The 26819-nt window shown below is 35.9% G+C and overlaps 1 protein-coding gene across 7 annotated transcripts in view; it reads left to right on the top strand.

Moving 5' to 3' along the window:
* Nucleotides 1–26819, top strand: part of CdGAPr (GTPase-activating protein CdGAPr) — a 70932-nt gene that overhangs the window by 17088 nt on the left and 27025 nt on the right. For 4 of the 7 annotated variants that reach the window (XR_012998569.1, XM_031971638.2, XM_031971639.2 and 1 more), the window contains one exon: nucleotides 4471–4673. The exons of 1 other annotated variant lie outside the window; for it this stretch is intronic. Coding sequence is in view for 5 of the 6 variants with exons in the window: in XM_031971638.2 (XP_031827498.1) it covers nucleotides 4605–4673 (69 nt within the window). In the remaining variant the exon portion in view is untranslated. Of the gene's footprint in view, nucleotides 1–4470; nucleotides 4674–23070; nucleotides 23412–23501; nucleotides 23802–26819 lie in introns of those variants that run through there. 2 more of the 7 variants (XM_031971646.2, XM_031971645.2) reach the window with 2 other exon arrangements.

The raw sequence follows: 26819 nt of genomic DNA, 5'->3' as shown, positions 1-26819 counted from the left end.
TCAATGAGACGCGTCGACACTTTCCTACGATTAAGGTTCGAGGGGATCATTATGGGCCGCGTGTGTTGCTCGTAGGCTGCGCGGCAAGGTCACCGCGATTGAAAACAGCAAATTCACCTGACTGCCTTCGGCGCGGCGAACGCAGACGTTTTAGTCGCGAGCCGCGTCCATGAAACTTTCATCTGCACCGTGTTCCCGATTTACGGATGAGATCGGGCCTCCACCGCCGCCGCTGCCACCGTCGTCACTGCCGCCACTGCCGCCGCTGCTGCCGGGGCATCTGAGGAAACTAATTATCGCCGACATTTTCACTTTTCTTTGTCCGTTTACCGCGCACCTGAGCATCTTGACCGACGATTATCTCGATTCCTCCTTCTTGTTCGGGTTATTATTGTATTTCTCAGCGAGGCAAGCGCTATCGGGGTATATACCAATCTTGACCCAGATATTGCCGAAACTAATTTTCTGCCGGCAATTTTTTATTTCTCTTTTTTATGAATTTCAGCGTTTTCGGTAATATGAAAGAGACGAGTATTTGCTTACTTTTTATGGTTCATTGATGCACATAATATCGCGGTAGCATTGGAAGATCCATTTGAGACTTCAAAGTAAAAATTTAATTTTTTGGTAGAAATGGAAGATGTTATTGTTGTTAACAGTTTTTGTTATTGATGCGATTCGAAGCTTGTAAATCGAAATATACAATGATAAAAAAGAAATTGTTTAATGATTGTTTATATCCTTTTCCATTGGTGAAACCTAGAACTTGTAAATTAAAATAAGTGATAATAAAAAAGAAGTTATTTGAAAATGAAAGTTCCCCGATTAATCTTTTATTGACCCCAATTATGAATGTTCAATGAAAAACAAATATTTTTTATGTCTAGGCAATTTTCTATCTATCTATTCCTATTGTAATGGGTTAAAGATATTTTAAATACTTGTTCAGGGAATATATGTTACTACAACCCTTAACCTGTTGTTTTGATTATGTACTTAACTTAAGAATGAAATTCACAAGTTTTGATCACAATTTCTAGCTATTCCTAGTATGATTTTCATTAAGTTCGATAGAGAGATTATTGCGACGGAAATACTGCAATAAAAAAAGCCACGGACTTTTCTAAGCAGCTTCCCCGATAAAGAATGTCGATCATCCGACCTTGGTATGCTAATGGTTAAAAGGAGAATAATAAAATGCGCAACGTCAAGTGAGTTATGAGAAAATTTATTCTCCGAGAAATTCAAATTACTTCTAAAGGGATGGCAGTACTATCTAGGTTAAGGGGTTGGGTAAGCCCGCACGATTGCTACGAGTGGAAACTGCAAATGATATTGTTCATTTTTAATGCATTAAATATTCTTATAAATATTTTCATTTCTTTCCTCTAGTTTTAAATGGACAGAGTAATATTAAAAGAAATGTCCTCAACAATAAATAAGAAAAGAAATAAAAATTATAATAAATTATAAAATACACTTCTTATACTTCTATTATATATTATAAAACGAAATTTGTATGAGATTATCTGGTACGATCGAAAGTATAAAAAATTAGTTTTCATCATTTCAAGAATAATGTGGGATGGGTATTGTGAGTAGGGATAGTTAATTGTGACGAACTTATTAAACGTATAACATATTTAATGTTAGATATATATGTATTAGGGTTCACCGCACTACGTGCTACGCTATGAAGTCATTCGCTCTCTCGTCGGAGTCAAACACCCTCGCTTGGTCGCTCTCGCCTTTTACCTTGCTTTGCACTACACACGCACATTTTTTCCGAAAGAAACACACGCACTCTTGGCCCAATTTGTAAAACTAAAACATTCGTCCGACGTATCGTTCCAAACACTTCAGCAGGCACGCGGTTCATACACATTCATACACACAACGCATACAGGCTCGGCCACACCACATAACCATGAAAAATGCCAAAATGTTTAAATATGTGATAAAATTAAAATTACTGAATCGTAAAAAAAGTAAGTTCTGTTGTAGACAAGGAAAGTACCATTAACAGTAATTCAAGGCTAATAATGACAAAATTTATTGAACTATTAATACTACTAGTTCTTCCGAACAGGTTGAACTGGTTTTTTCTAATTTCATCATACAAACTCCAAAAGTGCATATATTGAGGTTTAGTGTAGGTTTAGTGTTAATTAACAATAATTCTTAAGGGCAGTAATAATGAAGATCATGGTTGCTTTCAATAGTAATATTGAAACGTATATTTTTTCTCGGCTTTTAATATCGCGCATGCTAATACGGGTGACTTCAATTCACATGGAAACTATCCCCTTCATTTCAAAATATTCTCGTCCACGAGGGGTTGAAGGGCGGAATACGAGCAACCCTCTCTGGGAAACGTATCCGCATACTGGTACATTATGTAAATATGACGTAAGCGAACAATCGCGTGGTCGGTTACCGATGGGACAAATATAATCGGTGTATATTATTAGGATGCCGCGAAAGTTCCGTTCGCATGTGAATACCGAGCCAGAACTCAATTTTAAAAGCACCTTGCATTTGGGGATTGAATTATTCGCCAGCTGGCTCGGTTTACATCGGAACGGCCTTTGTTGCGGTGGGATTTTCGGACGTTACAGTATTTTCGCTTTATGTCGCTATGAACATCGACCAAGGAGGCTTGTTTACGTAATGATTTAATGTTTTAAAGGGAACGTTCGTGTCTGAAATTATACATCACGCGAAACTGCACGATTAAAACATTTGAAAAGATCTTCACCCACCGGCGTTTATTTAATCATTTTTCAAAAGCCATGGTTAATGGCTAAAAATTTTTTAATCGATATTTTTGTACCAGTTACAATTACAATCGTATAATTGTAATTATAAACAAATCCATTTTAAATGAATCTTTGATAAACTTTTATTTTAAATGTAAATAAATTATAAATGATGAAATTAATAATTTATAATTATCCATTAATGATTAAATTTTTCATTTAAGTCATTGCGAAAGAACATGACGTAATAATATTTTTTAAAGTCATGGCTCCAATGGTATTTGTTGAACATTTTGTCAATGTAGTACAGATATTAAAAAAAGAAAAGAGTAACTATTAGTGTTTCTGTAACGAGTCAGAAAAGCTTCGAGCACAGTGTATGTAACGGCATTCATACGCGTCGCGTTTGTTCTCACACGAAAGGGTTCCGAGTTAAGTGGATAACCCCGTATTTGACAGCGGCTTAGGTAGGAAACCGCAGAATTAATATAATATCCGTTGAAACCAATTAAAAGGATTTGTTTGAAGATTTAAACTGACTTCCAACAGCGATGAAGGGGTTACTGAAGCATCAATTGTACCGAAAATCAACTAACTCTTTCACAAAATAATAAATTAACAGAAAACGTACCGAAGAATTGTATTTTTTCTTTATCCAAACCGTTTATTCTTGCAATAACAATGAATTATTCCTATTTTATACGTGGAAAAGTAAAACGTTAATTTCAGCCTTAACTCCGTTTTCGTGTTTCCATTTCGGGTTTCTCCACTTTACTTCAAAGATGAAACAAAGTCATCGGACGTAATGATAAATATTGGCAAGACTAAGAGATGTACATTTTATAAATAAACGCTAAATATATTTTAAACCGACACTCCATCGTTTCGTACACGGAATATATCGGTGTGTTCACTTTCAAGTCCGATCTCAATGATCTTTTCTTCTCCGGTGATGTTACTTGGCATGGGTTGACAGAAATCTTGTAGCACATCATGAATTTCGTTTCTATTGTTCGTGCTCTATTCCGTTCCATCTTCTCTCGACATTTATTAGAGTCGATGTCGCGAAGTCTTCACACGAGAATTGTTTAGCGATTTCATTAGACGCCAGAGACGTTGCTCCTTTCGCGGCAGTGTCAGCTTTTTCATTGCCGAGCGTATATCTCGACGAGACAGCGCTCATCCGCTAGATTGTTACTCCGCGGTAATCAATTAACGATGGCCGCGCGTTCAGTCGTTTTAATGTTTCCAAAGGATCGTTTGCACCCAAGGCAATTACGCTCCGCGCGAAACGGAATGATAAAGAAAAACCGGTGAACGAGTTCGAGCCACGCGCGCATCGAAGTGAAATAAGAAAGAAGAATCGCGGCTTTACACTCGCAAATTACGCACCGCGCGTCCCATTAATTGGTGATTTAAGTAGAAAACAGCGGAGTTAATAATATCCGTTGAATCCAATTACGGGGATGTGATCCGAAGGTTTTAAAGGCAGTCCGCGTGCGTTCACGGGGAATACGTACGGGTGATCCGCACGGTATTTACGATCGTTCGATATTCACGGATACGCTTGTCGTAACACCTACACCTGCTCGCGTGTATATATGTACATGCACACGTATACACGTGTACGCGTATACACGAGTTAATATTTTAGTTGATACAAAAGCGGCGATAAAGACGTTCGAGCACTCACGGCAAATTGTTTGCGCAGACGAACGCGAAAGAGGAATAATGGTTCAATCGAGAGGAAAGTAAAATCCTGCCGTCATCCTGGCGCGTGGCAAACCAGGCCAAAGGCCTGGATCCTCGTCCTCCTCGTCCTCATCCACGGAGAGGCTACAAAGGATGCCAGGGCCGGCTCAAGAGAGGCCCCGGGCGCAACGGCTCACCGACATCGAGCCGCAGGCTGCAAAAGTGAGTCTATTATATCATTTGAACGCAGTTGGTGTACAAATGAATTCGGTGTGTTTTTTTCCTTTGCAGTATTAAGCTTTTTACTACGAATATTCGTTATTTTTTTTATGTCCGTGATGCTTTCTACGAATATAGAGAATAATGGTACATCAATTAAGGGATAAAGCTATTTGGTTCCAATATTTTATGTGTCGTTATATTATACTGTGTTCGATGTTCAATGTCGTATTTTCTGATTTTGCGACGATAAACAGCGTGGCAACTGTGAGTCGACTTTCGAGTTTGAACGATTAATACTATGGGGTTATGATTAATCCTAGGACGTTGAGGAATTATTTAAATTTATATTCGATTTGTACATTTGTCCATTTGATTGAGTGAAATGGTATCGAATTAATTTGTACACGTAACAATATGTTTGCTCTTGTATGCGGTTGTCCAAGATCGTAACTAGTTTATTTTATAGTATCATCGTAATACTCATGTTACTACTAGCACATTCTTTGCGATTTTCAGTGTGAGATTTCAATTACGTGCGAGAGATATTGTTGTACATTGAGTAAATAGGAAATTCAAATCTCTGTTTCGATTATTATTGACACCGAATGTGCTTACGCATACCTACCTTTTACGGTGATAGGAATAATTCCACTGAGAAACTGATGTTATGTAAGAAATGAAACTATTTCTTTGTGAGTGGAGTCGAGCTACAGATGTTGAGTTGTGTTTAGTGGCGTCATTTGAACTAGGTTGTTTTTCTATGGTTGCAAAACTTGCGAAAAGTTTGCAAGTATTGAGTTGATTGAGAGTGTAAATTTGGGGTGCGTCATTGCCAGCTTATGAATGTTTTGAAAGTATTGCGTTCAGTGACTGACTGCTCGTGAGAGGGTTTTAGGACTACACTTCCAAGGAGAAGGTAATGTGGGGGTACGTACGCGGCGGCTTCCAGAATTGAGTGGAACGATGGAACTATGTTATTGGTTGATGACACTGAGGAGTGAGATGTGGTAAGGGTGCGTGCGTCACCGACTCCGCGTCGAGAAGGTCCCGTTAGACTGTAGGGGAGTGGGCCCGCTTTACCGTGAAGGAGCGGGCCCGCACACAAGGGACGGTGCTCGAGCAGCGTTCGATTACCCGGATTGAGGTCAATCCTCCCTTACCCAAAAGTTTTGGAAATCCTGTGCTAAAATTAGCATGATGTGGATTGAGATGTAGGAAATTCCTGGTTCAGACTGTGCTCCGTCACATTGGAAATTGGAAATCTCAATGTTTGATTAATCCCAGTGAACTGCAAAGTATTGAGAATAGTGAGATGCTTTCTGAATGTTGCGCCGCAAAACAGATATTATCTCAAATCAAATGATTAAATGAAGGCTATAAATTAATTTCGAACGATGTCTGATATTTGTAAACTTCGGTAACACTCTTATAACACTTCTTGTGCAAGATCTTCTTAGTCAGAAAGAGTAGACAAAAATCGTATGAAACCGTGGAATAACTATTTTCTATTTGGGGCTTCGTTTTCGATGGAATTAAACTTGAAAATTCCTCGACTTCGAGGATAACTATCGACAAACAAATTCTGAATGAAAATCCATCGCTTCATATTTGTGGTTTATTCTTGCGCAAGGAATTCTGTTTTGCTTCTTATATTATTCATTTCATTTAATATATACCTAGATAGAGAACGTATATTTTCTCTCAGTTTCCTAAATTATTTCAATCAATTCAACTTGTTATTCAGTAGGTGACGCATGTAGGTCAAATCACATTTACTCTCATCTAAGATACTCCAATCGATCCAACGAATAAATGAGAAACCCGAATTACATGAACCGAAGGGCTGTGAGATCAATCTAGGCGTGGGTAGACGCGAATAGCATCAATTCAAGAAACAGGGGTTCGATTCTGGGAAACCAAGAACTAACAGGATTCAGTTTGAGTAACCTAAAACTGTCGTACAAATTGGATTCAGAATAAAACTGAGCGATTTAGAATAAAACTTGGACTAGTATTGATTTCAATTTTCATAAAATATACATACCCTTTTTTTTATTCAAGTTTCATAAAATATACGTGGTCTCTTTTTACTCATCCTTTATGAATTATACATGTTCCTTTTTTATTCGCTGGTCATAAAACATGGTCTGTTTTTATTCAATTTTTATAAATTGTTCACGTCCATTTTTTATTCACCTCCCAATCATACATAGTTTTTTCGACGTGAATCGTTACAGACAAAAAGTTAAAAGAATCCCTTTACGCTGCACCGTACAAGTTAGTCGCATCCTCCACTTACCTTGATCTCCCTTTCCTTTTCGTTTTACCCCTCGAGGGTATCAGCCGTCTTTCTGTTAATTACTTGCGTGACCCTCGCTTGCCGTAGGTCGGAAACCACATCATACATCATGCTCCTTTTTTCTTTTAATCTTCATCGAAATTACGTCTTCGGTTAACTTTCTCCGCATCTGTTTACTTTCTCTTTTTACCGGAGACAATAATTTCCATATATGGAGCTCGTATCGTCACTTTACTCCGTCAAACATCTCCTGTAATGTATACATACATATGTATCGGTATTTCGAATTTTTATCCAAGTTTCTACTTTCATGGATCATTTAAATAACAAAATAGACTAAACGAAAAACTGTTCTTTTGAATACAAAAATTCTTCATGGTAAAAATAAGATAGAAATATCATTGAAATTTTTTACTGTACAGGTTTTCTTGTATTTTACAAACTTACAAATGCCGCGAATGATTAAACACGATAAATGTCCGTCAAAAATCTAGAAAAGCTTAACAAAAGCAACAGAAATTCTAAAAAATCGATAAAAAAACCCTGAGTCGCTAGAGGCTTAATAAAATAAAACAAACTCATAAAATTCTTTAACCCCTTAATCCTAGATAATCAAACTTAAATTAATGTTATTATGTAACTAAATATTTGACGCATGTACTACAAATTAAAGACATGCATATTTTTATATTTCGTCCATTCATTTCAAACAAAGTAGCACAGCTTAAGAGATATTATTAGATTTTAATTAGAAAATAGAAGAGCATATAAAATTTAGACGCCATACGGCGCGGTCGCAAAACTTTCTATGCAAGTATTTGTTATGATTAGAAAACTAATTATGTTGTAAAAAAAAATAATAAACTCAAGGGAGAAAAAGAAGCTGAATTAAAGCGCGTTAATCAGTTAACTGCGTTTGTCGAGTATACATGTAATCTTAAAACTCAAAATGATATTAATTTCTTCAACGAATCAATTTCATCGATTATTTATTTTTTCATATGACCAGGTAATTCTTCTTCGTGTTGGTTTAGTTTGTCGTTAGAATATATTATAGGTGCATTTGTCTTGTCTTTGATAAGTATATTCTACATTCTGATTGTGATTTTTCAAACTAAATTCTACAGTTAACAAGTTAGATCGCGAGAAATCTCGGAGAAAAACTCCGCGTTGCAATGTTGACTCCCGTAAAAAAATTCTCCAGTTAAGGGGTTAGTACTGAACTACATGTCTCAAATAAATTCTATATTCTCCACCAGGATCTTAATTAAATTCTTTCTCATTTTTGTCCAACATATCCGGTGGGTTCATGAGCATTTTTCTCGGCTTCCGCTTGAGTGAATGCGCGGTTCCGTTTCCTTTGATTCCCGGCCATCAATAATTTCGACGATCAGACTCGCCCGGGTAAGTGAATAAAAGCGTTCGCGCGTGACCGGGGACGAATCATCCGAGTTTTTCCCGGTTTTCGTTTCTCCTCTCAGCCGATAAGGAACCGGCGGTGTTCGCGTGCGGTTTTCGGAGAGGCTGCTAAAGCCGCATTCACGGGAGAATGCGGAAGTTGCTTCTATTTCGCTCTGGTCTCGTTCGTCCATCTCGCTAGCGTGAGAGCAAATCGATAGGGCTTCGCTGCTACCGTCGCACATATACACGGTGTCTCGATAATTGTGATGATACAGTAGAATACCGATAATCTAAACTACTGTAGCATTTTGATTTACCGAGTCACTATTTTCGCGATATAGATCGTTCACAGTTTTAGTTACCCGCAAACTCAGAAATTTATTCGTAGATTATTGAACATGCTTTGAAGAATTTCTTTTGGGGTCTCCTTTTATCTGAGTCATTATTATCCGATTAAATCGGTTAATTGAGATTCTATTGTAATTGGGAGACAAATCCATTTTTCGAATAATCGGTTTGAAATGACTGAATTTATGAATTAAACATGGGAACGGAAAAGTGAATTAAACAGTTTCATTTATACTCTTTTTGATGCATTGAATAATATTTATTTTGCAATTTCGCCATTAGTGGTTTCTTTCAGCACTTTTGATATAAATGAAATCTAACTGTGTACATTAAACTCAGACAGGACATTAATATAAGACACTTGAAGTAGGAAGGAAATGTGTTTGAAAACGTGGACATTGGTGGATACGTAGTGTAATTTGCATAATCGAAACTCAGATAATCGGTAATCGGATAAATGTTGTTCCACTGAATTTGGAATTGGATTTTGTATTAGCCGCTCAGATCGCATCGATTCACAAGGTATATAGTAAAATTTTCTCAATAACGGAAACTAAGCAAAGTTTTTGCAGAGTTACTTTGCCACAGTGAAATTTGTTGAATATTTATAATTAATTACAAAAGTAACTGCCGTAAATGATATATCAATTTACGCCACTCTCCCCTATCAAGGTCAACCAGATGTAGTTAATCGCAAAATGGATTTTTTAAGGCATCGAGTACATCGATTGAAGGGAATGTGGGAACGAAAAATAAGTCTCATGTTTTCTCGATTTGTTTATAAATATTTAAGCTTTAAATACTCTTCGAAGTTTTAAAGAAGTCGAAACGATTTCAGCACTCTTTTGTTTATCATGTGTCTAATTCTTCTATGAACTGTGAATTTTTATCTTCAACTGGAATTTGAATTTTAGAAATCTACTCTTCGAAACCGTTCTGTTTGCTATGTAACTTGGTTGTTCCAAGAAAATAATTAGTTTACTTCTGAAATAGCAAGTCGACATTTAGCTTGTGCACCAAGCTTATTAGTATCGTTTATATTCAACTGCTCAGTCAACAGCCATTTATGATACACCAACAGTATTGTATTACTTACGTATTATAAGAACTACCTTTGTTTTTAAGAAATAAAATATTAATTATGTGTTATAATATTAAATAAATACTAGCCCAGACGAACACAAATCACTGACTAGCGCGACCTTTAGTTAAGAAACAAAGATGGTCCGTATAATACGTAAATAACCAAATTTTATATTTAGTTTTAGAAATATTTCTTCACGAAAGGCGATCAGTTTTTCGGTGATATGTTATGATTATTGATACAACATCCTCTCATGGAACACTGATCTGTCCGATGAAAGCCTTCTATTTCCCTGACCGAATGCATTAACTCTACGCACGCCGCGCAAATCAAGTTTCCGCGCAGCGAAAAAAGTCCTTGGAGTCCTATTAACTGTTGTTTAATCCACGGGCTATAAGTTACGAGCCCGTCTCATTGTTACCGCCACCCTCGAGATGTATTCAGGTGCTTCCGAATAACTCCTATCTACAGAGATTTCCATGTTGTATATTTGATTTTTAACATCCTGATACGGTCACTTACGCGGACAGAATAAAGTTTCAGTTTCCCTTCGTCTGGACGAGCTAGTTACAAATTTAAAATTAGAATAAATAAAATCACTATAACCAAATTAAGTTAATTAAAAGATTGGGGTACACGAGGTTTTGTACTTTCTTTTAATGTGATGTTAACTGCAGCAATTGCGTATGTTTAAAAAAATCTAATCTGAAAAGATACAATAAATAAATGATTGTATACAATTATCAGTTTGCACGTAGCAAATATCAACTTTAAAGATCATCCAAGTGTTCCTTTTTCGTTTTATATTGTTTAATATTAATACTAAACGTACCGGCACTTTACACATACTTAGTTCTACCGTAATCAATCAAGTAGTTGATTACAGAGTAAAGACAAATAAATTAGACGATAAATTTTCTTTAGTGGAAATGCGAACGAAAAAAAAGATAATATTTGAAAAACTGATTAATTGAACAACGTAAGAATTGATAGTTAAATGGGCGAAAAGAGATGGAGAATTTTAAATGAAATTTCAAAACTCAGTATTTGGTTGGTCGTGGTACTTTTAGTGTTAAAGGTATAGATATTATTTTCGTAAAATCATGTTTTTGAATATTTTGATTATTTTCATCGTTCTTTATATTGTTCGTTTAATCTACTTAAACTGCACAAAGTGTTTCTGCATGAACAACGGTCTGACAATGACCCATTAGTTTATATTGTGTACATTATTATTTATCGTCGGGTGAGAGCATCCAGTTGACCCATTGAAGGGAGAACGTGTTAAGAAACGCTTGTTAGTTTAACAGAGCCTTTGCCACTCCTTTACGAAGTTCACGCGGTTGCTTCGGAACTGCTCGCGACCGTATTAATTAAACCTCTCCCACTATTATGCGTATCCATTAAACTGTATGTTTTGCATAAGCTCGCATGAATACACATGGTAAGGCCAAGGCAATACAAATTCCGTTTTGTTTAGCGAATTCAATTTCACGCGGTTCGCATCGGGGCACATATAAGATAAATAGATAGAATTCGTCTTTTCAGGAAGGCGTAAAGGTTTTATTTAAAATGAACAGAAATAATATTTTATTTCTTCACGTGAGCCTACATTTTTGCTATAGAAATATATTGAATCAACTTTTTCCTTTCGAAACAAGATTTAAGAAATATGGAAATCTATGATTTCGCCGAAGGTATACAATTTTTGAGTTGCCGTATCGTGGAATTGGAAACATCTAGCTTATGGTGATACGTGCACGGCTAGAAACGTTCGCCAGATAAGCTATTGTAAATCTGTTTAAGAATATATTTTAGAGATAGACAAAAAAGGTTTGACTCTGCAAATTTTTGGAATAAATTTATATTTTTCACAACGTGAAAGCAATTTTTGTTTCGTATGAATAATCTGAGTGGCTTGAAGGAAAAGATGTATAAGAATAATAACAAAATATTTTTGGAATGATAAATTATTGATAACGAATATCATTTTTGAGAATTAGTGCAATAAAATTTTGGATATTTCTTCATAATATTTTATATATACAAGATAAAGAATGTTATTTAAAAAAAAGTAATAAAATAGAAATTCGAATGCTTTACTATAATACTTTACATGTGAATATATTTATCTATGAAGACAATATGAATATGTAAAATAAATTACTTCATCGGTAACGAAATATTCAAACATCTATTTGATTATCTTTTCAATGAACTCCAGAAGCTACAAATGAATAAAGAATCGCGTTCTAGTCATGTAAAATAATGAACCTCGGGGTGGCAACGGGTTTTATGAATTTCGCTGGGCGTCGCGAGCGTGTTAACTGGCCGCGGTGACTGCGAAGAGCCGACAAGAACCAGCCCGACATATGTGTTCAACGCGGTCGCTAGTAGACTTCGATGAAAAAAGGAGCATCCGCGAAAGAAAACACGGCCGGGGCCCCGGAGCTTATGAACGAGCGTTCCATTCGTGCCATGAGAAACATACGCTCGCCGGGCGCAATTAATTAGAACCTTCTTACCCATTACTTTTTAGCGCAATTACTCCCGGGTTCGACTAGCTAAATGTTTATCATGTGTTCGCAACTCGGATACGGGGCCTGGCTCCGTTTAATTGAATGCAAATGGAAAATTCATTAATTTGCCCGCGCGGACTTCGCTTTCTTCAGTCGCGAAAGGTTTAAGGCGTGTTCCTGCGCGTTATGTTTATGCGGTTCTTGCGTACCAGCCACGATGTTTCCCTTTTAATTTAGGTCTACGAGGATTCCTGCATAATTATCGAGAATTATTTCTATGTCATTATTACTACGTCGACAACGACATATTGAACTTTAATATTCATTGAAACGAGTTGCTCAACCGTCATTCGCGTCGTCTGTTTTTATTCGAGAATGGTTTCATACGTATCGATGTAATTAGTTGATGCATATCATTGTCCATTAACTTGGGAGAATTTTAATTTTTCTTAATTAACTGATTTCGTGGTTGCAAAAACGTTTGATTTTAACGTTACGCTAATGCCTCGAAAGTTACATTACTTGTTACTATAAACGTAAATACTTACTATTTATATCAAAATGGCGGGGAAATATTAAAATTTTATTGTGTACGCGCTCTTACAGAAAAAAAGGACTTAAAGTGCAGCAAAACAAGAAATACAAATAGATAGACACGTATAAACAAATAAAGAAATAAATGTGGCAAAAGTTGAAGTATAATAAGTAAGGCCATATTTGCTGTAAAAGGTTTAAACGAAGCGAATCAAATTAAAATAAAAAAAGTGAAAAGAATGGAAACCTTATTAATAGATCTTAAAATAATTATTAATTGAATTCGTGTAAGGATATATGTTAAGTGAGAACATTTCTTATGCACCTGCGTTTTGGTCGATGATCGCTTTCGTCATGTCTCTCCATTTCCGGGCGATTCACGATATCTTAATGATTCACGGCCATTACCGGTATTCTCTCTCAATGAAGAGATTTCGATACATCGATTGCAAAGCGAGTGATTCGACAAGATATAATGATATCGCTTTCGTAATTAATCGTCTACTCTCGGGTTTTAATGATATATAAGTTCGTCTCGAAGAGAATTCTGCGTCTGTTTAATGACTCTTGAAATAGATGTAATTTTAATAATATATTATAGGTTCCAGTGTGTTTTAACTACATCTCCTTTTAAATTCTATTTTATTTATTGTTTTAAATATTCTACACATGCAACATTTCTATGACGTGTTATCTATTTTCGTTTTAAATATTTATTCCAAGTTTAAATGTTAAAATAAAATATTCATTATATTATGTTGCCGACAAACTTTTGTTGTTTTCTTTTTCAATATTACATTTATACGATCTTGTATCAATAAATGTTAATAAATAAATACGCTCAAAGAAATTTGCCGAATAAAATGGATGACACATAGTTTAATGAATTTTAATTTTATGAATTCAAATTGACGAAAAAGATTAATTTTCTTATTCATCTTCATGGAGTACCAAATAAACAAATATTATACGTTGAAATTCCTTTAATAATTTTTTTGGAAAAGGTTTCGATTAAGTTGACACACGATGGTGTAAACTTAATGTTGTCTCATTCTGTCATTGTTATCCCCTAATAATACAGATTCGCGTAAGGAGAACTAATATGGTAGATCGCTAGTCAACGAGTGGTCACACGATGGTTAGTCGGTGGTCAGACTATGGTCATTTGTCGGTCAATCAATGGTCAGTTGAAGATTACTAGATGGTTAGTCAATGGTCAATCGATAGTCGCTCGATGGTCATCTAGGAACTATTTGGTGGTTAGCAGAATGATACAGATTTTTAATTCTGCTTCAAAATACGATTGAATCTTACGGAATTCAATGGAACATTTCTATTGTCTTTTTACTTTTATAATAGTTTCGATGGGAACAAACTAATTTCTATTTCATTCTTCATTTACGAATTGATGCATAAAGCAAATAATTAATTGAAGACGCTTGCAGTTTATTTATTCTTGTTTCATGATCGACGCAACGCCGGAAACATTTATTACATCACCCTAATGTTAACTCTTGAAAGATTGCTCGTGAGACCTTTCTCTTTTATTTCCGTAGAAGGAAATCACTGAATTCGTTAAAAATATTGCTAATATATTTAATAAACTCATACATTTTTAATGATCTTACTTATTATTCATTTTTTAACGCGGAAGTCATTATTCTTCGGGAAAATCTACCGGAAATAATGTACAGTCATTTGAATGTAAAGCAAGTTATAATTTACACCTTTTCTATTATCTTCTAGTATGTAAACTTTATACATTTGTTATCTCCCATTTCTATGGCACACTTATGTCCCTCCCCAATTGATTGACTTATTCAGTAAACATAACTTACGCGCACAAAAATATAGGTGTAAATCTCGATTGTTGACTAAATAATTGATACACCATGAACATGATGGATCAACTGAAAGCGCGGGGTACTGATATTAATTCGATTAAATTCTGTTAATAACCATCCTCAGTAGCATGGTTACTTTGAAAGTAATTCATTCTATTATTAATAATTCATACGTAGCATAAATGTAAGATGGATTCAGAAAATTCTGGGACATAATTCGCAAACTACGATAGGTGTGATGTTAGAATATGAAATTGGGAAATATTATTTTCTGTTGTTTATTCCACAAGCTTTTCTATTAGTTTTAGTAACACTAAACGTACCGGCACATAGCTACCAATCATATTTTTGCGAAGGGAATATAGGTGGATGTTAATTTGATACGGAAACAATGCACAAAGTAACTTTTGAATAATAACATTTGTTTTTAACAAGAACGAAAAACTATACATGCATTTTTTTCATTCGGAAGGGTCATTTGACCAGGCGTAGTACATTTAATGTTAACTATGGTCTTTATGCAGTTGAGTTATTTCTTTTACGAAAACATGTCTCACGTGTTCTACGATTTTCAGCGGTGATTGATTTAAAATCATTTTTCCAAAAATATCTTACTCAACATCCTTCGAATTGAGATTCAATTTCTATAACTTGTTCAACTTTCAGAAGTGTGCTAAACTGAGTAAAATAGAATATCAGGTCACAAGCTCTCCATAAAGTGACATCTTTCCGAGAACTTTCATTAAAACTAATCACAACAGAAACTCGGACGATGAAATTCTCAAATTTGAAATTCTAAAAATCACTCACATCGCGTTTCCCAAATTACATCCTCAAATTTTGCGATCGCACCTTGCATAACCCAATCCTACTGGCGAAATAAAACAAAGGTCCGTAAGACGATACGCATAATTAATTTAAAAAGAAAGCAAGCCAACTTCAATTAGTCCGGCTCCGAGGTACAGAAATCCGTTCTCGTACAATAAAACAACGAAACCATCCATGGTTCGTTGTTCTTAATCCTCAGCTTTTATCGCGCAACAGTTTCATCCATTTCTAACAGTCGGTTTGTTCTGTAGTCAAGAGCGCTGCGAATGCGTTCCCCTTCCTTTCTTTTCCGCTCTTGAACGCATAATTCCGGCCATAAAATAGAGCAAACGTGTCAATCGATCCGCTCGAATGATTAATAAAATGAAAGTCACCGCTTTCTCGCGGCCGGGTCCAGCCGGATTGATTAATGGAATGATTGACGATCGGTTTCCATCGGGCGGAGGTTCCGCGAGAAGGAATCCGCCGAGCCGCGCCGGTGGATGCGCTCAGTCCGCGCGTTTATTCCGTCGGTCGTTGTTAGCGCTCGGTAAAATATTGTGGGATGGGTTTTCACGCTCGACAGGATATTCCAATCACCCGGGGCAGCCGCGCTCGCGCCGATCGGAAGAAAAGAGCAGACGTAAATAATGGCGTGCGAAATTTTATGTCCGCGCCAGAAATAGAATTTTTCTTAGTGCGGACAGCGTTACCGAGGAAACGGGAAAGTTGTCGGGAATACTGGGTGAAATAAAAAACACGTGCACGCACACTCGCCGGGAACACTCTAATTGGCATCTTTATTTATGAGCGGCCGCTGAATGAATCGGATCTGATGTAATTAATCGTTGATGACACGTGTTTTTAAGTTAATGGTGGGAGATCTCGGTACACGGTTTTTGGCAGTGGTTTGTGATTTATGGTGGAAGGATGGAATTAGCGTATATTTGTGGACCACAAATGTTTTTTAATGTTTGAATGGTTTATTTGTACATGAGTGTATTTAAATATGTTTCTACAGTGATTGTAACTTGTCGGTTGTAATGGGCACCCTGCAGATCCCTGTATGAAATCGAAGGTTTTGAAAGAATTCGAAGAAATAAGAGTCGAATAGAAATTTGTTTCTTGCCTTAAAAACTTTAGTAAGTTGAAGGTATGTTAAAACTTAACGCTCATAATTTCTGCTGAAATTATTTCTGTTTTGGATTACACGTGGTCGTGTTTGTCGAAGATACATAAAATCTGCAGTTTACTAATGAGACTACTGCAGAACTTTGTGTATACAGTGCAAATTCTAGCTTACAAAATGCAGTAACATATTCTAACGAAGTTTAGCGACGTATGTTAAAGAGAACATGGTAAAACTGTGAGCAAAAGAAATAAAATTTTTTGTTTGATCCTTGCTTTTAGAAACTTTCTGACACCATTTGCTTTAATAATAGTCTTCGTAACCGCGATGTTTTAATAAAATGTTGGAGAATCTCATCACCTTGATCAGTCAATAGTTCTAGTAACTTAAATTCATTTTTTATAAAAGGTTATATCGAAACTTTTTAGAATTATTTATGTTAATTCATTATTTTTCATAAATGAACAGAAAGAAATGATATTTAACACTAGATATACCAAGAATTAATATATACCTGCTTCTGGCCGATTGATATATACCTAATTTAGCCGAAAAATATTTTAATTTAGTCAATGCAAGCTTGAGATCAAGGCACGTTTGAAATCAAGGAAAATTTATGGTTTTACAGCCGTCGAATTCGCTCATTTCTCATATCGAAGCGTATAAATTGCAAAATATCCGTAAAATCTTTCCTAGTTATCGTTTTTCTACAAATTTCAGGACTCATCCCTATTTTCTAGACCATAAGCAAGACAATTTTAGATTTTTAGCTTCATACGTACCACGTCTACATAAAATCGCCAAAAATGCGTTTATTTTTCTTCTGATAGAATCCATTTTCTTCCAAGAACTTTAGAAGCCTCCAATTCTGTACATTTCCTAATATAGTTTGTAATGCTTTTATTTATTATCAAAAAATAGCATTGCAAATTTTACTTTCGATTGTATTTGTTTTTGTATATGTTGTAGAACCACCAAATGCTTTGAAAATGGTACTTCGCTGTGGTTTTCATGGAGTAGATCCATGTTTTATTTGTGTCCACATAGTCCCATTATCAGAAATTTCAACCTCTTGATCACTATCGTCAGAATCTGATGGCAACCTAATTGTTTTCCTCCGTATTTGTATATTGGAAATATTCTCCATTTCACTGTCGATATCTGAGGATGGACATACAAATTCTCTTTGGCGTGAATTCCCCGAAATATGTATCAGAGTCCATTTTCATGGTAAAAATTACTATCGTCATCTCCAGTGCAATCTTCGCCTGTTGTTACTCCTGTATTCCAGTAATTCAGGCTCTTTCGAAAGGGTTTCTATTTTTCAATAACAATTTATTCCTGGATAAAAAAAATTCTAAAAATTCAAATTTTGTAGTACCAAAATATTTACTAACGATTTACTTACCATTCCAATAATAATGTGAAGTTACAAAAAAACTCTAACTTCACAAAATAAACCACAGTTTGTAATTTCTGCTGTATATCTCAATCATTAAAATCTACTGGTAATGAAAACTGTACAACTGGTGATTACCTGTGAATATGTAATTTCAGTAACACTTTTAGCACAGAAGCCAACCAACATTACCCAGACAGCCCATAAAAAACGCACGCAAAGAATGATATGAAAGCAGAAAAGACGTCGCGCTTCATTACTGTGTATAGAGGAAACAGAGGAAGATCCAAAAATGCAAAGTGAAATCCTGACATTGAAAATGACGTAAATGATAAGAATAGGGACTAATCGGAAAGACATTGAGGAGTATGCAAAGCTGTATTAGTACTCGGTAAAATTTAATAATAACCGATCATTCTGACCAGTTGGTATATGTAGGTATACCACATACACATCTCAGAAAAAACGGAGTCAATAAACGGAATCTTTTACAATAATAGTCGGATAGATGTAAATAAAAATTTTCATAATCCTACAAAGAACTTTAAAATTTAATTTGAAGTAAAAGGTTTATGAATACATATTTAAACCGGTCATTTTAGTGTATCTAGTATTAAACAGAAATTCCTCGTCTCTATTAAAAACTTCACTAAAGTAAGATGAAGCAAGAATATTATTAAATGTTACACTCCTTACTATTGATTATCAGATCAAATAGAATTTTGTTTCGCGTATATTTTTTATATTTCGAAAATGATATAAAAAAATGGAGATGCATAAATGTCACGATTTTCTTTTCTTTTCAAGATCTATATGAACTGTAAATGCATAAAGATATCGGAAACTTTCTCCTGTTGTTATTTATTGTGCGTTTGCATCTAATGCCACGAATGCATAAAATCAATAGTTGCTCCATTATTAGTAGCTGCGGTTTCTTACGCATGAATAGCATCTTTCAACCTTTTAAACGCAATGATATAAATATTTTATAAAGTTTAACACTGTACACGTGCGGATATGAACAGAATGTCACCTTAATATAAAAATACTGACATTTTTGTCTAACTATATTGTTTATAAATCTACAACTGAGAATTTGTATAAACAATCAATAAGTAAATTTCTGTCGCCTCAATGAACTGGTAACGATTTAATTTCAGCAAATGTTATTTTCATTGGGAAAAAATGATAAAGGTTACAGAAGGTAAAGAATGAATTTTATTTGAGAAAAAGAATATGTTTATAGAAAGACGGACACGTGTATCACATTTGATAAAAGTTGAAGAAAAACGCTTAAACAACTTATTGTTCACTGTAGCAATTGAATAAGCAGCTGGTATGACATACTTTCCGTTGTTGTTCCATTTTGAAAAATAAAATTTATTTGATAAAGATAAGCTATGCAAACATTGACCTTGATATTAAATATAGTAGATTTTGTGTTTGCCAAGCTAACTGTTATTAAAACGCATTCATTCGCTCGTTTGACGCAATATGTGCGAAGAATCGAAAAAGCAAGTCGAGCCTCTCGCAAGACGGAATGCAGACAAAAGGGGATGGCCTTTGAATTCCTACGGTCAAAGAAAGGCTGCTCCTTGTTCAGGATTATTGATTCGGGAGTACGAGCGACGAAAAAAAGGAGGGAAGCAAGAGAGAAGCATCGTCGTATAGTTTTTCCGAAGCGTCATTCTAACGAGGATGGGCGCGGTTGGGCCACGTTTCTACGCGTCTTTCGCAGATTGAATTCCGTCGCCCGCCCTGCGACTCCGTTATGGATGCTATGTACAGGGTGAGTCACGAGAACGAAACACGAGAGTAATGAATGCAACTCGAACCGTCCACTATTAACCGAGCTAATGAGAAAAATGAAGAAAGTGAACGGAAATGGGACATCGTCAAAGTTGGAACGAAAAAGTTAAATTGTAAGAAAGGCGATTAATATTATTTTCAAAAGATTAAATAGAAAATGGAAGAACTATAAGAAAAATAAAAACCGACGAAATGAATAAAGAAATAGCAAAATACTTTGGTATTATATTCAATGATTCTATTAGGTATTGCATTTAAAAAGGTAATGATGATTATAAAATCTTCGCGTCTCTCTATATAAAAATTGTATATGTATTCATAATATTTTTGAAAATTTAAAATTATCAGAAAAATATATTGGATACACACACACAAAAATTATTTTATTTTTTTAGGACATGGTTTAGTGATATCCTTTTGGTTTCGAGTGAAAGCCCCAAGAATATATGAAGCTTTTTCATTTCTTTCCAATCCTTTGTTTTATAATATCGAGTGATACTTGTAGTGAATTCAAAATTCAGTCGATTAAAAATTCAGTCGAATTCAGTCGATTAAAAGCGATTAGCAAATATAAATGTTATTCACTTTTTCTAAATCGAAATGAAATACTATTTTCTTGTTATCAATATTCATCATTCAAAATAAACGTGGACGTACTACGAATATAAAGCTGAAAAAGAAAACGGAGCACTTCCACTAGTCTATATTTTTAGCGTTAATTAAATATGACGTTCTGTATACTTTAATTCTTCGCTGATTGTAAATGAACTGTTTGATAAGTAAATTATTTATTTTTGTTTCCTTTCTGTTTCTGCCCAAGTGTATTGGAAGTATTTAAACTGCTTGAATGTTTTTAAAGAATAACAATTCACAGTTCACGAGAATGCATTTAACGACGACATTAAAAATTCATGAATTTCCGGAGTTGTATCATTGGTGAACCTCGCTGTACCGATTCCTTCGTAAATAATAGTGTAGCTTCTCCATGCTTAATCGCATTAAAGAATCTAAGGATCAGTGGGTTAAAACGATTCAGTAATTCTAAGATTTCTTATCAACCACCATTATGTTGTTATACTGTTTTAAAATAATTTAATGAACGACTTGAAGGTATTAAACTTGTTCGTCCATGTTTAATGCAAAGAAGTATTTATAATCTTTTTCATGAACTTTGAACAGTATAATTTAATCTTCCATGCTCTAAAATTATTTTAATTTAACTTTTTGTAACTTAATTTACGGCATATCAATTTAATTTACATTATAACCCGTCACATCCAATGATAATAAAAAACATTCAGATTCAAGAAATACGTGATTCAATCAAAGTTAACTTTACAATTCATTGGCATGCATCGTATAACAAATACATTTTCGATCTTTTCATTTCATATTTTTTTCAGAATAAAGAATACGTTAAGCCAATTTCAGTCCCTTATTAAAGAAGTGCAATAGAAAACAATTTGGTTTTCATGTCAGATAATAGGAACAAGTAAGAGTGACATAATTCGTGGCATAGAGGGTGAAATAATTATTTTTCTACAGTAACGATGGATATGAAGGTCAAGGAACGCTAGATGAGAAAGTAAAGTGTGAAAGGACTCGTACGTTTCCCCGCGATATCGTATCGGAGCTCCAATTTTCGTATCCCGAATCCCTGTTTGCCGCCGGCTTCGCCCTAGTTTCCACCTCCAAGGTTGCCATTATTATTGCTTGATTGGATATGTTACCTGAATGACCCAGTTTTTGCTGGAAACTATTTCCATCGAGCGTTATTGTGCTGCCGCCTCGAAAGGCGGAAGACAGTTGCCTTCTCACATCAGCGACACAATGAACGCCCATATCCCACTCTCTTCCTCTAGCATTAGCGGAGCAAACCTTTCTGTTCAAGCCCTCGCCTTTTTGAATGGTATACCACTATAATGGTTCAATTCTTTCTCTATCATCGATGGCTGTGCACATTATAGTTTAATCTGATGTAATTGTACAGTGGCAAATTTTATCAGTCTGAAATCGCAGTGCTACATTTATGATCCGCAGACCACGTCAAACCTTATAGTCAAACCGTACAGAGGTATAGCTTTGAGGCTAGTCCCGTTGTAGCCAAAAGGTTAATATATATAGAATTTTATTCCAGATATTCTTCATTTTTAATTTATTTTCTCGTAAAAATTCACCCCCTTTCGTAGTATAACATGCTGTATGACGACATAATTGAATATGTGAATTAATGTATCCCTACTTATACGCTTGCTACTGTGTCCTTTGTGTCATAAAGGTTCCCCATTGTGCACTGAACCTTAGAAGGTAGATTCACCCCTTAAACTGGAGTTCCTGTAGCTAATAAAAAATATCGTATTTGGCTGTTGAATAACAGAATTCCGCAGAATTTCGTTAAAATCGAAGCTACGCCGTTTACAACCCCTCCTCGTAAGATATAGTCAATCCTTTTTAAAAATTTAAACAAAAATAACACAGGATGTAGATACTTTATAGATATTCATTCAATTATCACTTAGAGTTAAACTAGTTTTTTAGGTTTTCGAGAAAAAAATCAGCTAATACTTACCATTACTATAATAATCCTAATAATAAAGTTTTTACACTGAGAATTATGTGCAAGAACATAACAAATTTACTTACTTTCTTATACTACGTAATATTATTCACCCATCCGTGTCCCAGATCCTTTTCATTTTGCAACAACAGCAATCTTCATAGCCGCAATATTTTATTAAACGCAAAAAATTATAAAATGCTTTATAAAATGCAAATAAAACTCAAGAAAAGAATTGCATCAACTTCCTACACGTTACACCATGGTTTACGATATTAAATACAAACACACGTGAAACTTATTATCTACACACGTGAAGATTATTTCCTTTATGCGAGATGAAATGACGTTGATCATCGCGTATATGTATTGTATATGAACGTGTGAAACTAAGTTCCATAAAAAAAATGGTAAAAATGGGAACCCAGCTAGGCCACACGAGGCTGAAATATTCGTAAATTCATCAAAGCACGCATACTTTCTCCGGCAGAGCGGAGATAACCTATTGACTGGGGGTGGCTCGAATTCGGGCGGTACGCAGGGTCGCGCAGAAGGATCCTAGGGTATATCTCGTTGCGCGGCGCGAATCGGAGTGGAGCGCTGGCTAGTGACTTGGTGACCTAGTTTTCCTCGGAGCAGACGCGATCGCGTAGATCTGTGCTAGCTAGCGGGGAACATGGAGTCGAGGCGTTGAGGTTCGTCGGGGCCACCCTCTTCGCGGCCAGCCGCGTTCGCGTCGCGCCGACGACGACGTCACCGGCAGATCTCTCCCGAGTCCTTGCTGAACGTCGCCTCGGCCGCGTCGCGTCGCGTCGGCCCGACGTGTCTCGTCTTCCCTGCTGTATTTTCGTCGTCGCCGCGTCTCCTCGGTCCAGCTTCTTCGTTTCTTCGTGGTCGTGGTCGTCGTGGTCGTCGTGGTCGTCGTCGTTGTGCACGAACAACGTCCTGGCTCGTGACGCTATGCGTCGCGTTCTCAGCCGCTGTGCCAGCTGTTCCAGCCGTCTCGAGGTAGTTCTTCCCGACGCTGCTCCATCCCTCGTTCGCCACCACCGGCGTTTACACTCTTCGAGTTACTATCCTCTCCTTTTCTCGCGCGATCGTCACCGCCAGGGATTCTTTACCCTCGATTGAGCCCGTCGCGCGTGCCATGGGAAACGAAGCCGTCGCCGACACCCCCGTGACACTGTGATTACGCGGATTGCTTTGGCTAAAGGCTAAAGCTAAACCCATAGAGAGAGAGAGAGAGAGAGAAAGAGAGAGAGAGAGAGAGGGAGAAAGAGAGAGAGAGAGAGAAAGAGAGAAAGGGAAAGGCAGAAAAGAGAATAGCGCTGCCGAGGATCTCTAATGTGTTTAAGGATCTCGTATCGTTTTATCGAAATTTTCTTGGGAGGCGTTCAGGTAGTGTTCCAATATTCTCTATGGTTACTTCCTGTTTACTTTTATACTGCCATGTTTTCCTACGAACGATCATTCCGCCGACTGTTGTTCCTTGCGTGAATCTCTCTTGCCGACGGTCTGCGCCTCTTGCCCCTCTCTTGTTTTTTCATCTTGTGCATTGTTGTTAACGATCGGAGAATTTGTTACCTGCTGTATTTTCATAATCCTCTTTGCGCTTAGACTTCGATTTCGAAGTGTTGTAAACGTAGTCGGCATTCTTTGTTGTTTTTTTTTTTTTGGATATTGGTTTTGTTCACTAGCGTGCTCCAACCCCGTTTTCGGTTTAACCGGAGCCCGACCTACATACCTATGGCCACTTCGCGCTTAATGGACTCGTCCTGCGCGACGTGTCCTTGTTATACGTGTCCCTGCGGCTTTTCTGACTCCTGGTTAATCGAATATTCAGTATCCCCGTGTGTACTCTTTTTTATCTATTCTTCCGTTTTGTTCCCCTTTTCACGTCTTTCTTTTCACGTACTCTCGCATGCACCTCACTACTGTTATTGACGGTGTTTCGCGACGAACGTTCGTTCGGCAAATCTCTGTTTGAATTTTATTTATAAACTCGGTTTCGTGTTACGATTAGAGTAACGCGTACTTTTCCCGAATTTTTCGTAATTCCTTTCGGAACTCTTTTATTAAGTAGATTTTGGTTATTTCTTTGCATTTTAACAGTAGTTGTAAAGTGTATTTATTAGTTAATTGAGAGTTTTATTTAGTGATCTTATTCAGTATAATAATTTGTTTTTTGTTTTCGTACATATTATTGTATGTTGTGTTAATCGAGATTACTGATTCATTGGATGAGGAGATTGGTTTCTTTGCGTATAACTACACATGAAATGTAGAAGAAAATAATTTCAGTGAAGAAATTGATTTTAACAGATTTAATTTTGATCATTGCATTCATTGGACATTATTATTTCTAATTTAACATTTGTAAATACAATAAATTGATGCTACAATGTTGTTTGAAAATGGACAGCACTCTTCCTTGTTTGAATTTTCATTCTCATATTCTTTTGATGAATAATAATTAAATTATTATTATAAATTATATTTTCAATTTAAATCGTGCATCGTTTCATTACTGAAACATTAATTTTATACACTCCGAATATGTAAATGGAATTCGAGAAACTTGAAACAAAATGATTTTATAAGTATTTTAAATAATTATTTTACAATTAACCAATTTTAATCGAAATACCATTAATATTAGTATTTAATATTATTTTATAAACATTAATATTATATTACCATTAGCAAAATTCGCTTACACTACATAGAAACAGTGGGTAATAAACGAACGTGATATACATAAGTACTCAAAGGAATTTGTGTACGTTCATAAAATTTAATTTTGCAACCTTCTCGCTTGTAATCAGAGTTTTCGATACAATCTCCGTATAATAGCGCCGTATTGCATTTTATAATGGTAGACACTAAGGTTTCTATTAATATTCTTGCTTGAACTTCTTCTGGCTCGAACGTTTCCCCATCGTTGAAAGCTTCCCAGAGTTTTCCAGTTCATTATCAGCCAGATAAATTTTCCGCCTCGGTTCGCATGGCTTCTAGCAATTGAGTTCGACGAGGACGGTTGTTCCTTTGCCATTTCGAAACTAATTTACGCTCGGCCTCTCGCACGAGGAGGAATCGGTGGTGTGACCTCGTAAGATTTCACCGTGCATCGATCATCATCCCGCCAACAACAAGTTTTTCCGTCGCGTTTTCGCGCTTTCTGTAAGCATATTCTTTCTCTGCGCCCTTTTATGTCAACCCGAGGGTCGTTTCCTGCTGATCGTGGATCAATAATCGAACATCGACGTGCATGAACGAACGACTGTGGAGCTTGATTTGTCATTTGGAATTCTGGAAATGATTGTAATAAATTTGTTGAATAATCAGTGCAATGGAACGTTCTATTACTGTTCTACCTCTTTAACTTGTACTCTGTATTATAGTATTCGTTGTGTAATTTGATATGTTGATTATGATAAGGATTTTCTGTTTATTGAACAGAATTGTGTGTTGCTTCAATGAATAAATTGAGAAACGAGGAATGAGAAATATCATTAGATTTAGGTAGGGATGGTAGGATTGGGGATAGTAAAGTGAGAGAAAGAGTAAAAAAGGAAAAATGGAATTTCTTCTTCTGTTGCAATTCATTCAGCAATATTTAGTTCCAATGAATTCATTAATTTCAAATTCTACTAGGAAATTAATACCAAAACGTAGTTCTTATAAATCTGGTTAGAATAAAAATGGAAAGACAAGGAATTCATAATGAAACAGGAATACTAGATCACTGATTAGTATTCGCACTAAGAGTTCCTACGAATCGGTTCAATATAATTTCTAAGAAATTAATTAAATAAATCTTGTAAGAAAAATATTACGAGATAAAAGATTAGAGATTAGAGAAAGGAAACGGTAGATTACAAAGGTAATATGTGTAATACAAATCCCTCTTCATTGAAAATAAAATGCGTTCGATTATCATATAAAAATTTATGAATCAGTCCATTGATTCCTATCTTTAACAGGAAACTATTAACAAAGTAATGATTCTTGTGACCCTATTAGGAAAAAGGGATGTCATAAAGTAAATAATTAAGCATTAAAAAGAAATAGTTGATCAGAAAGTGGGTATACATAATAGAAGGGCAGGAACGATATTCTGGAAACCGTTGTTCCGTGTAGTGGCACTCGGCACCGTCCGTAAACTATCGAGAGGGATAAACGGGAATCGTGGAAGTAGACTGCATCCGCAGCATTCGTACTGTTTGCTCAAATGTTGCCAAAAAGTTCGTCGACCTACTAACGGGAGAAACTGCAGCTGCTCGGACATTTTGCGCCCGTTGTAAATTCCTCGATGTTTATCGATCGCGGAACGCATTAACGGCGCGGCACGCGTTTCCGTCGTCCATAGGAAATCTGACTGGCGCTCGCGTTCTTTCCGATTTTTTTCGCGGTCGC

This window comes from Nomia melanderi, chromosome 5, assembly GCF_051020985.1.
Source record: "Nomia melanderi isolate GNS246 chromosome 5, iyNomMela1, whole genome shotgun sequence".
NCBI lineage: Eukaryota > Metazoa > Arthropoda > Insecta > Hymenoptera > Halictidae > Nomia > Nomia melanderi.
The sequence above is the reverse complement of the archived record's forward strand: the minus strand, read 5'-3'. Positions and strand labels throughout refer to the sequence as shown.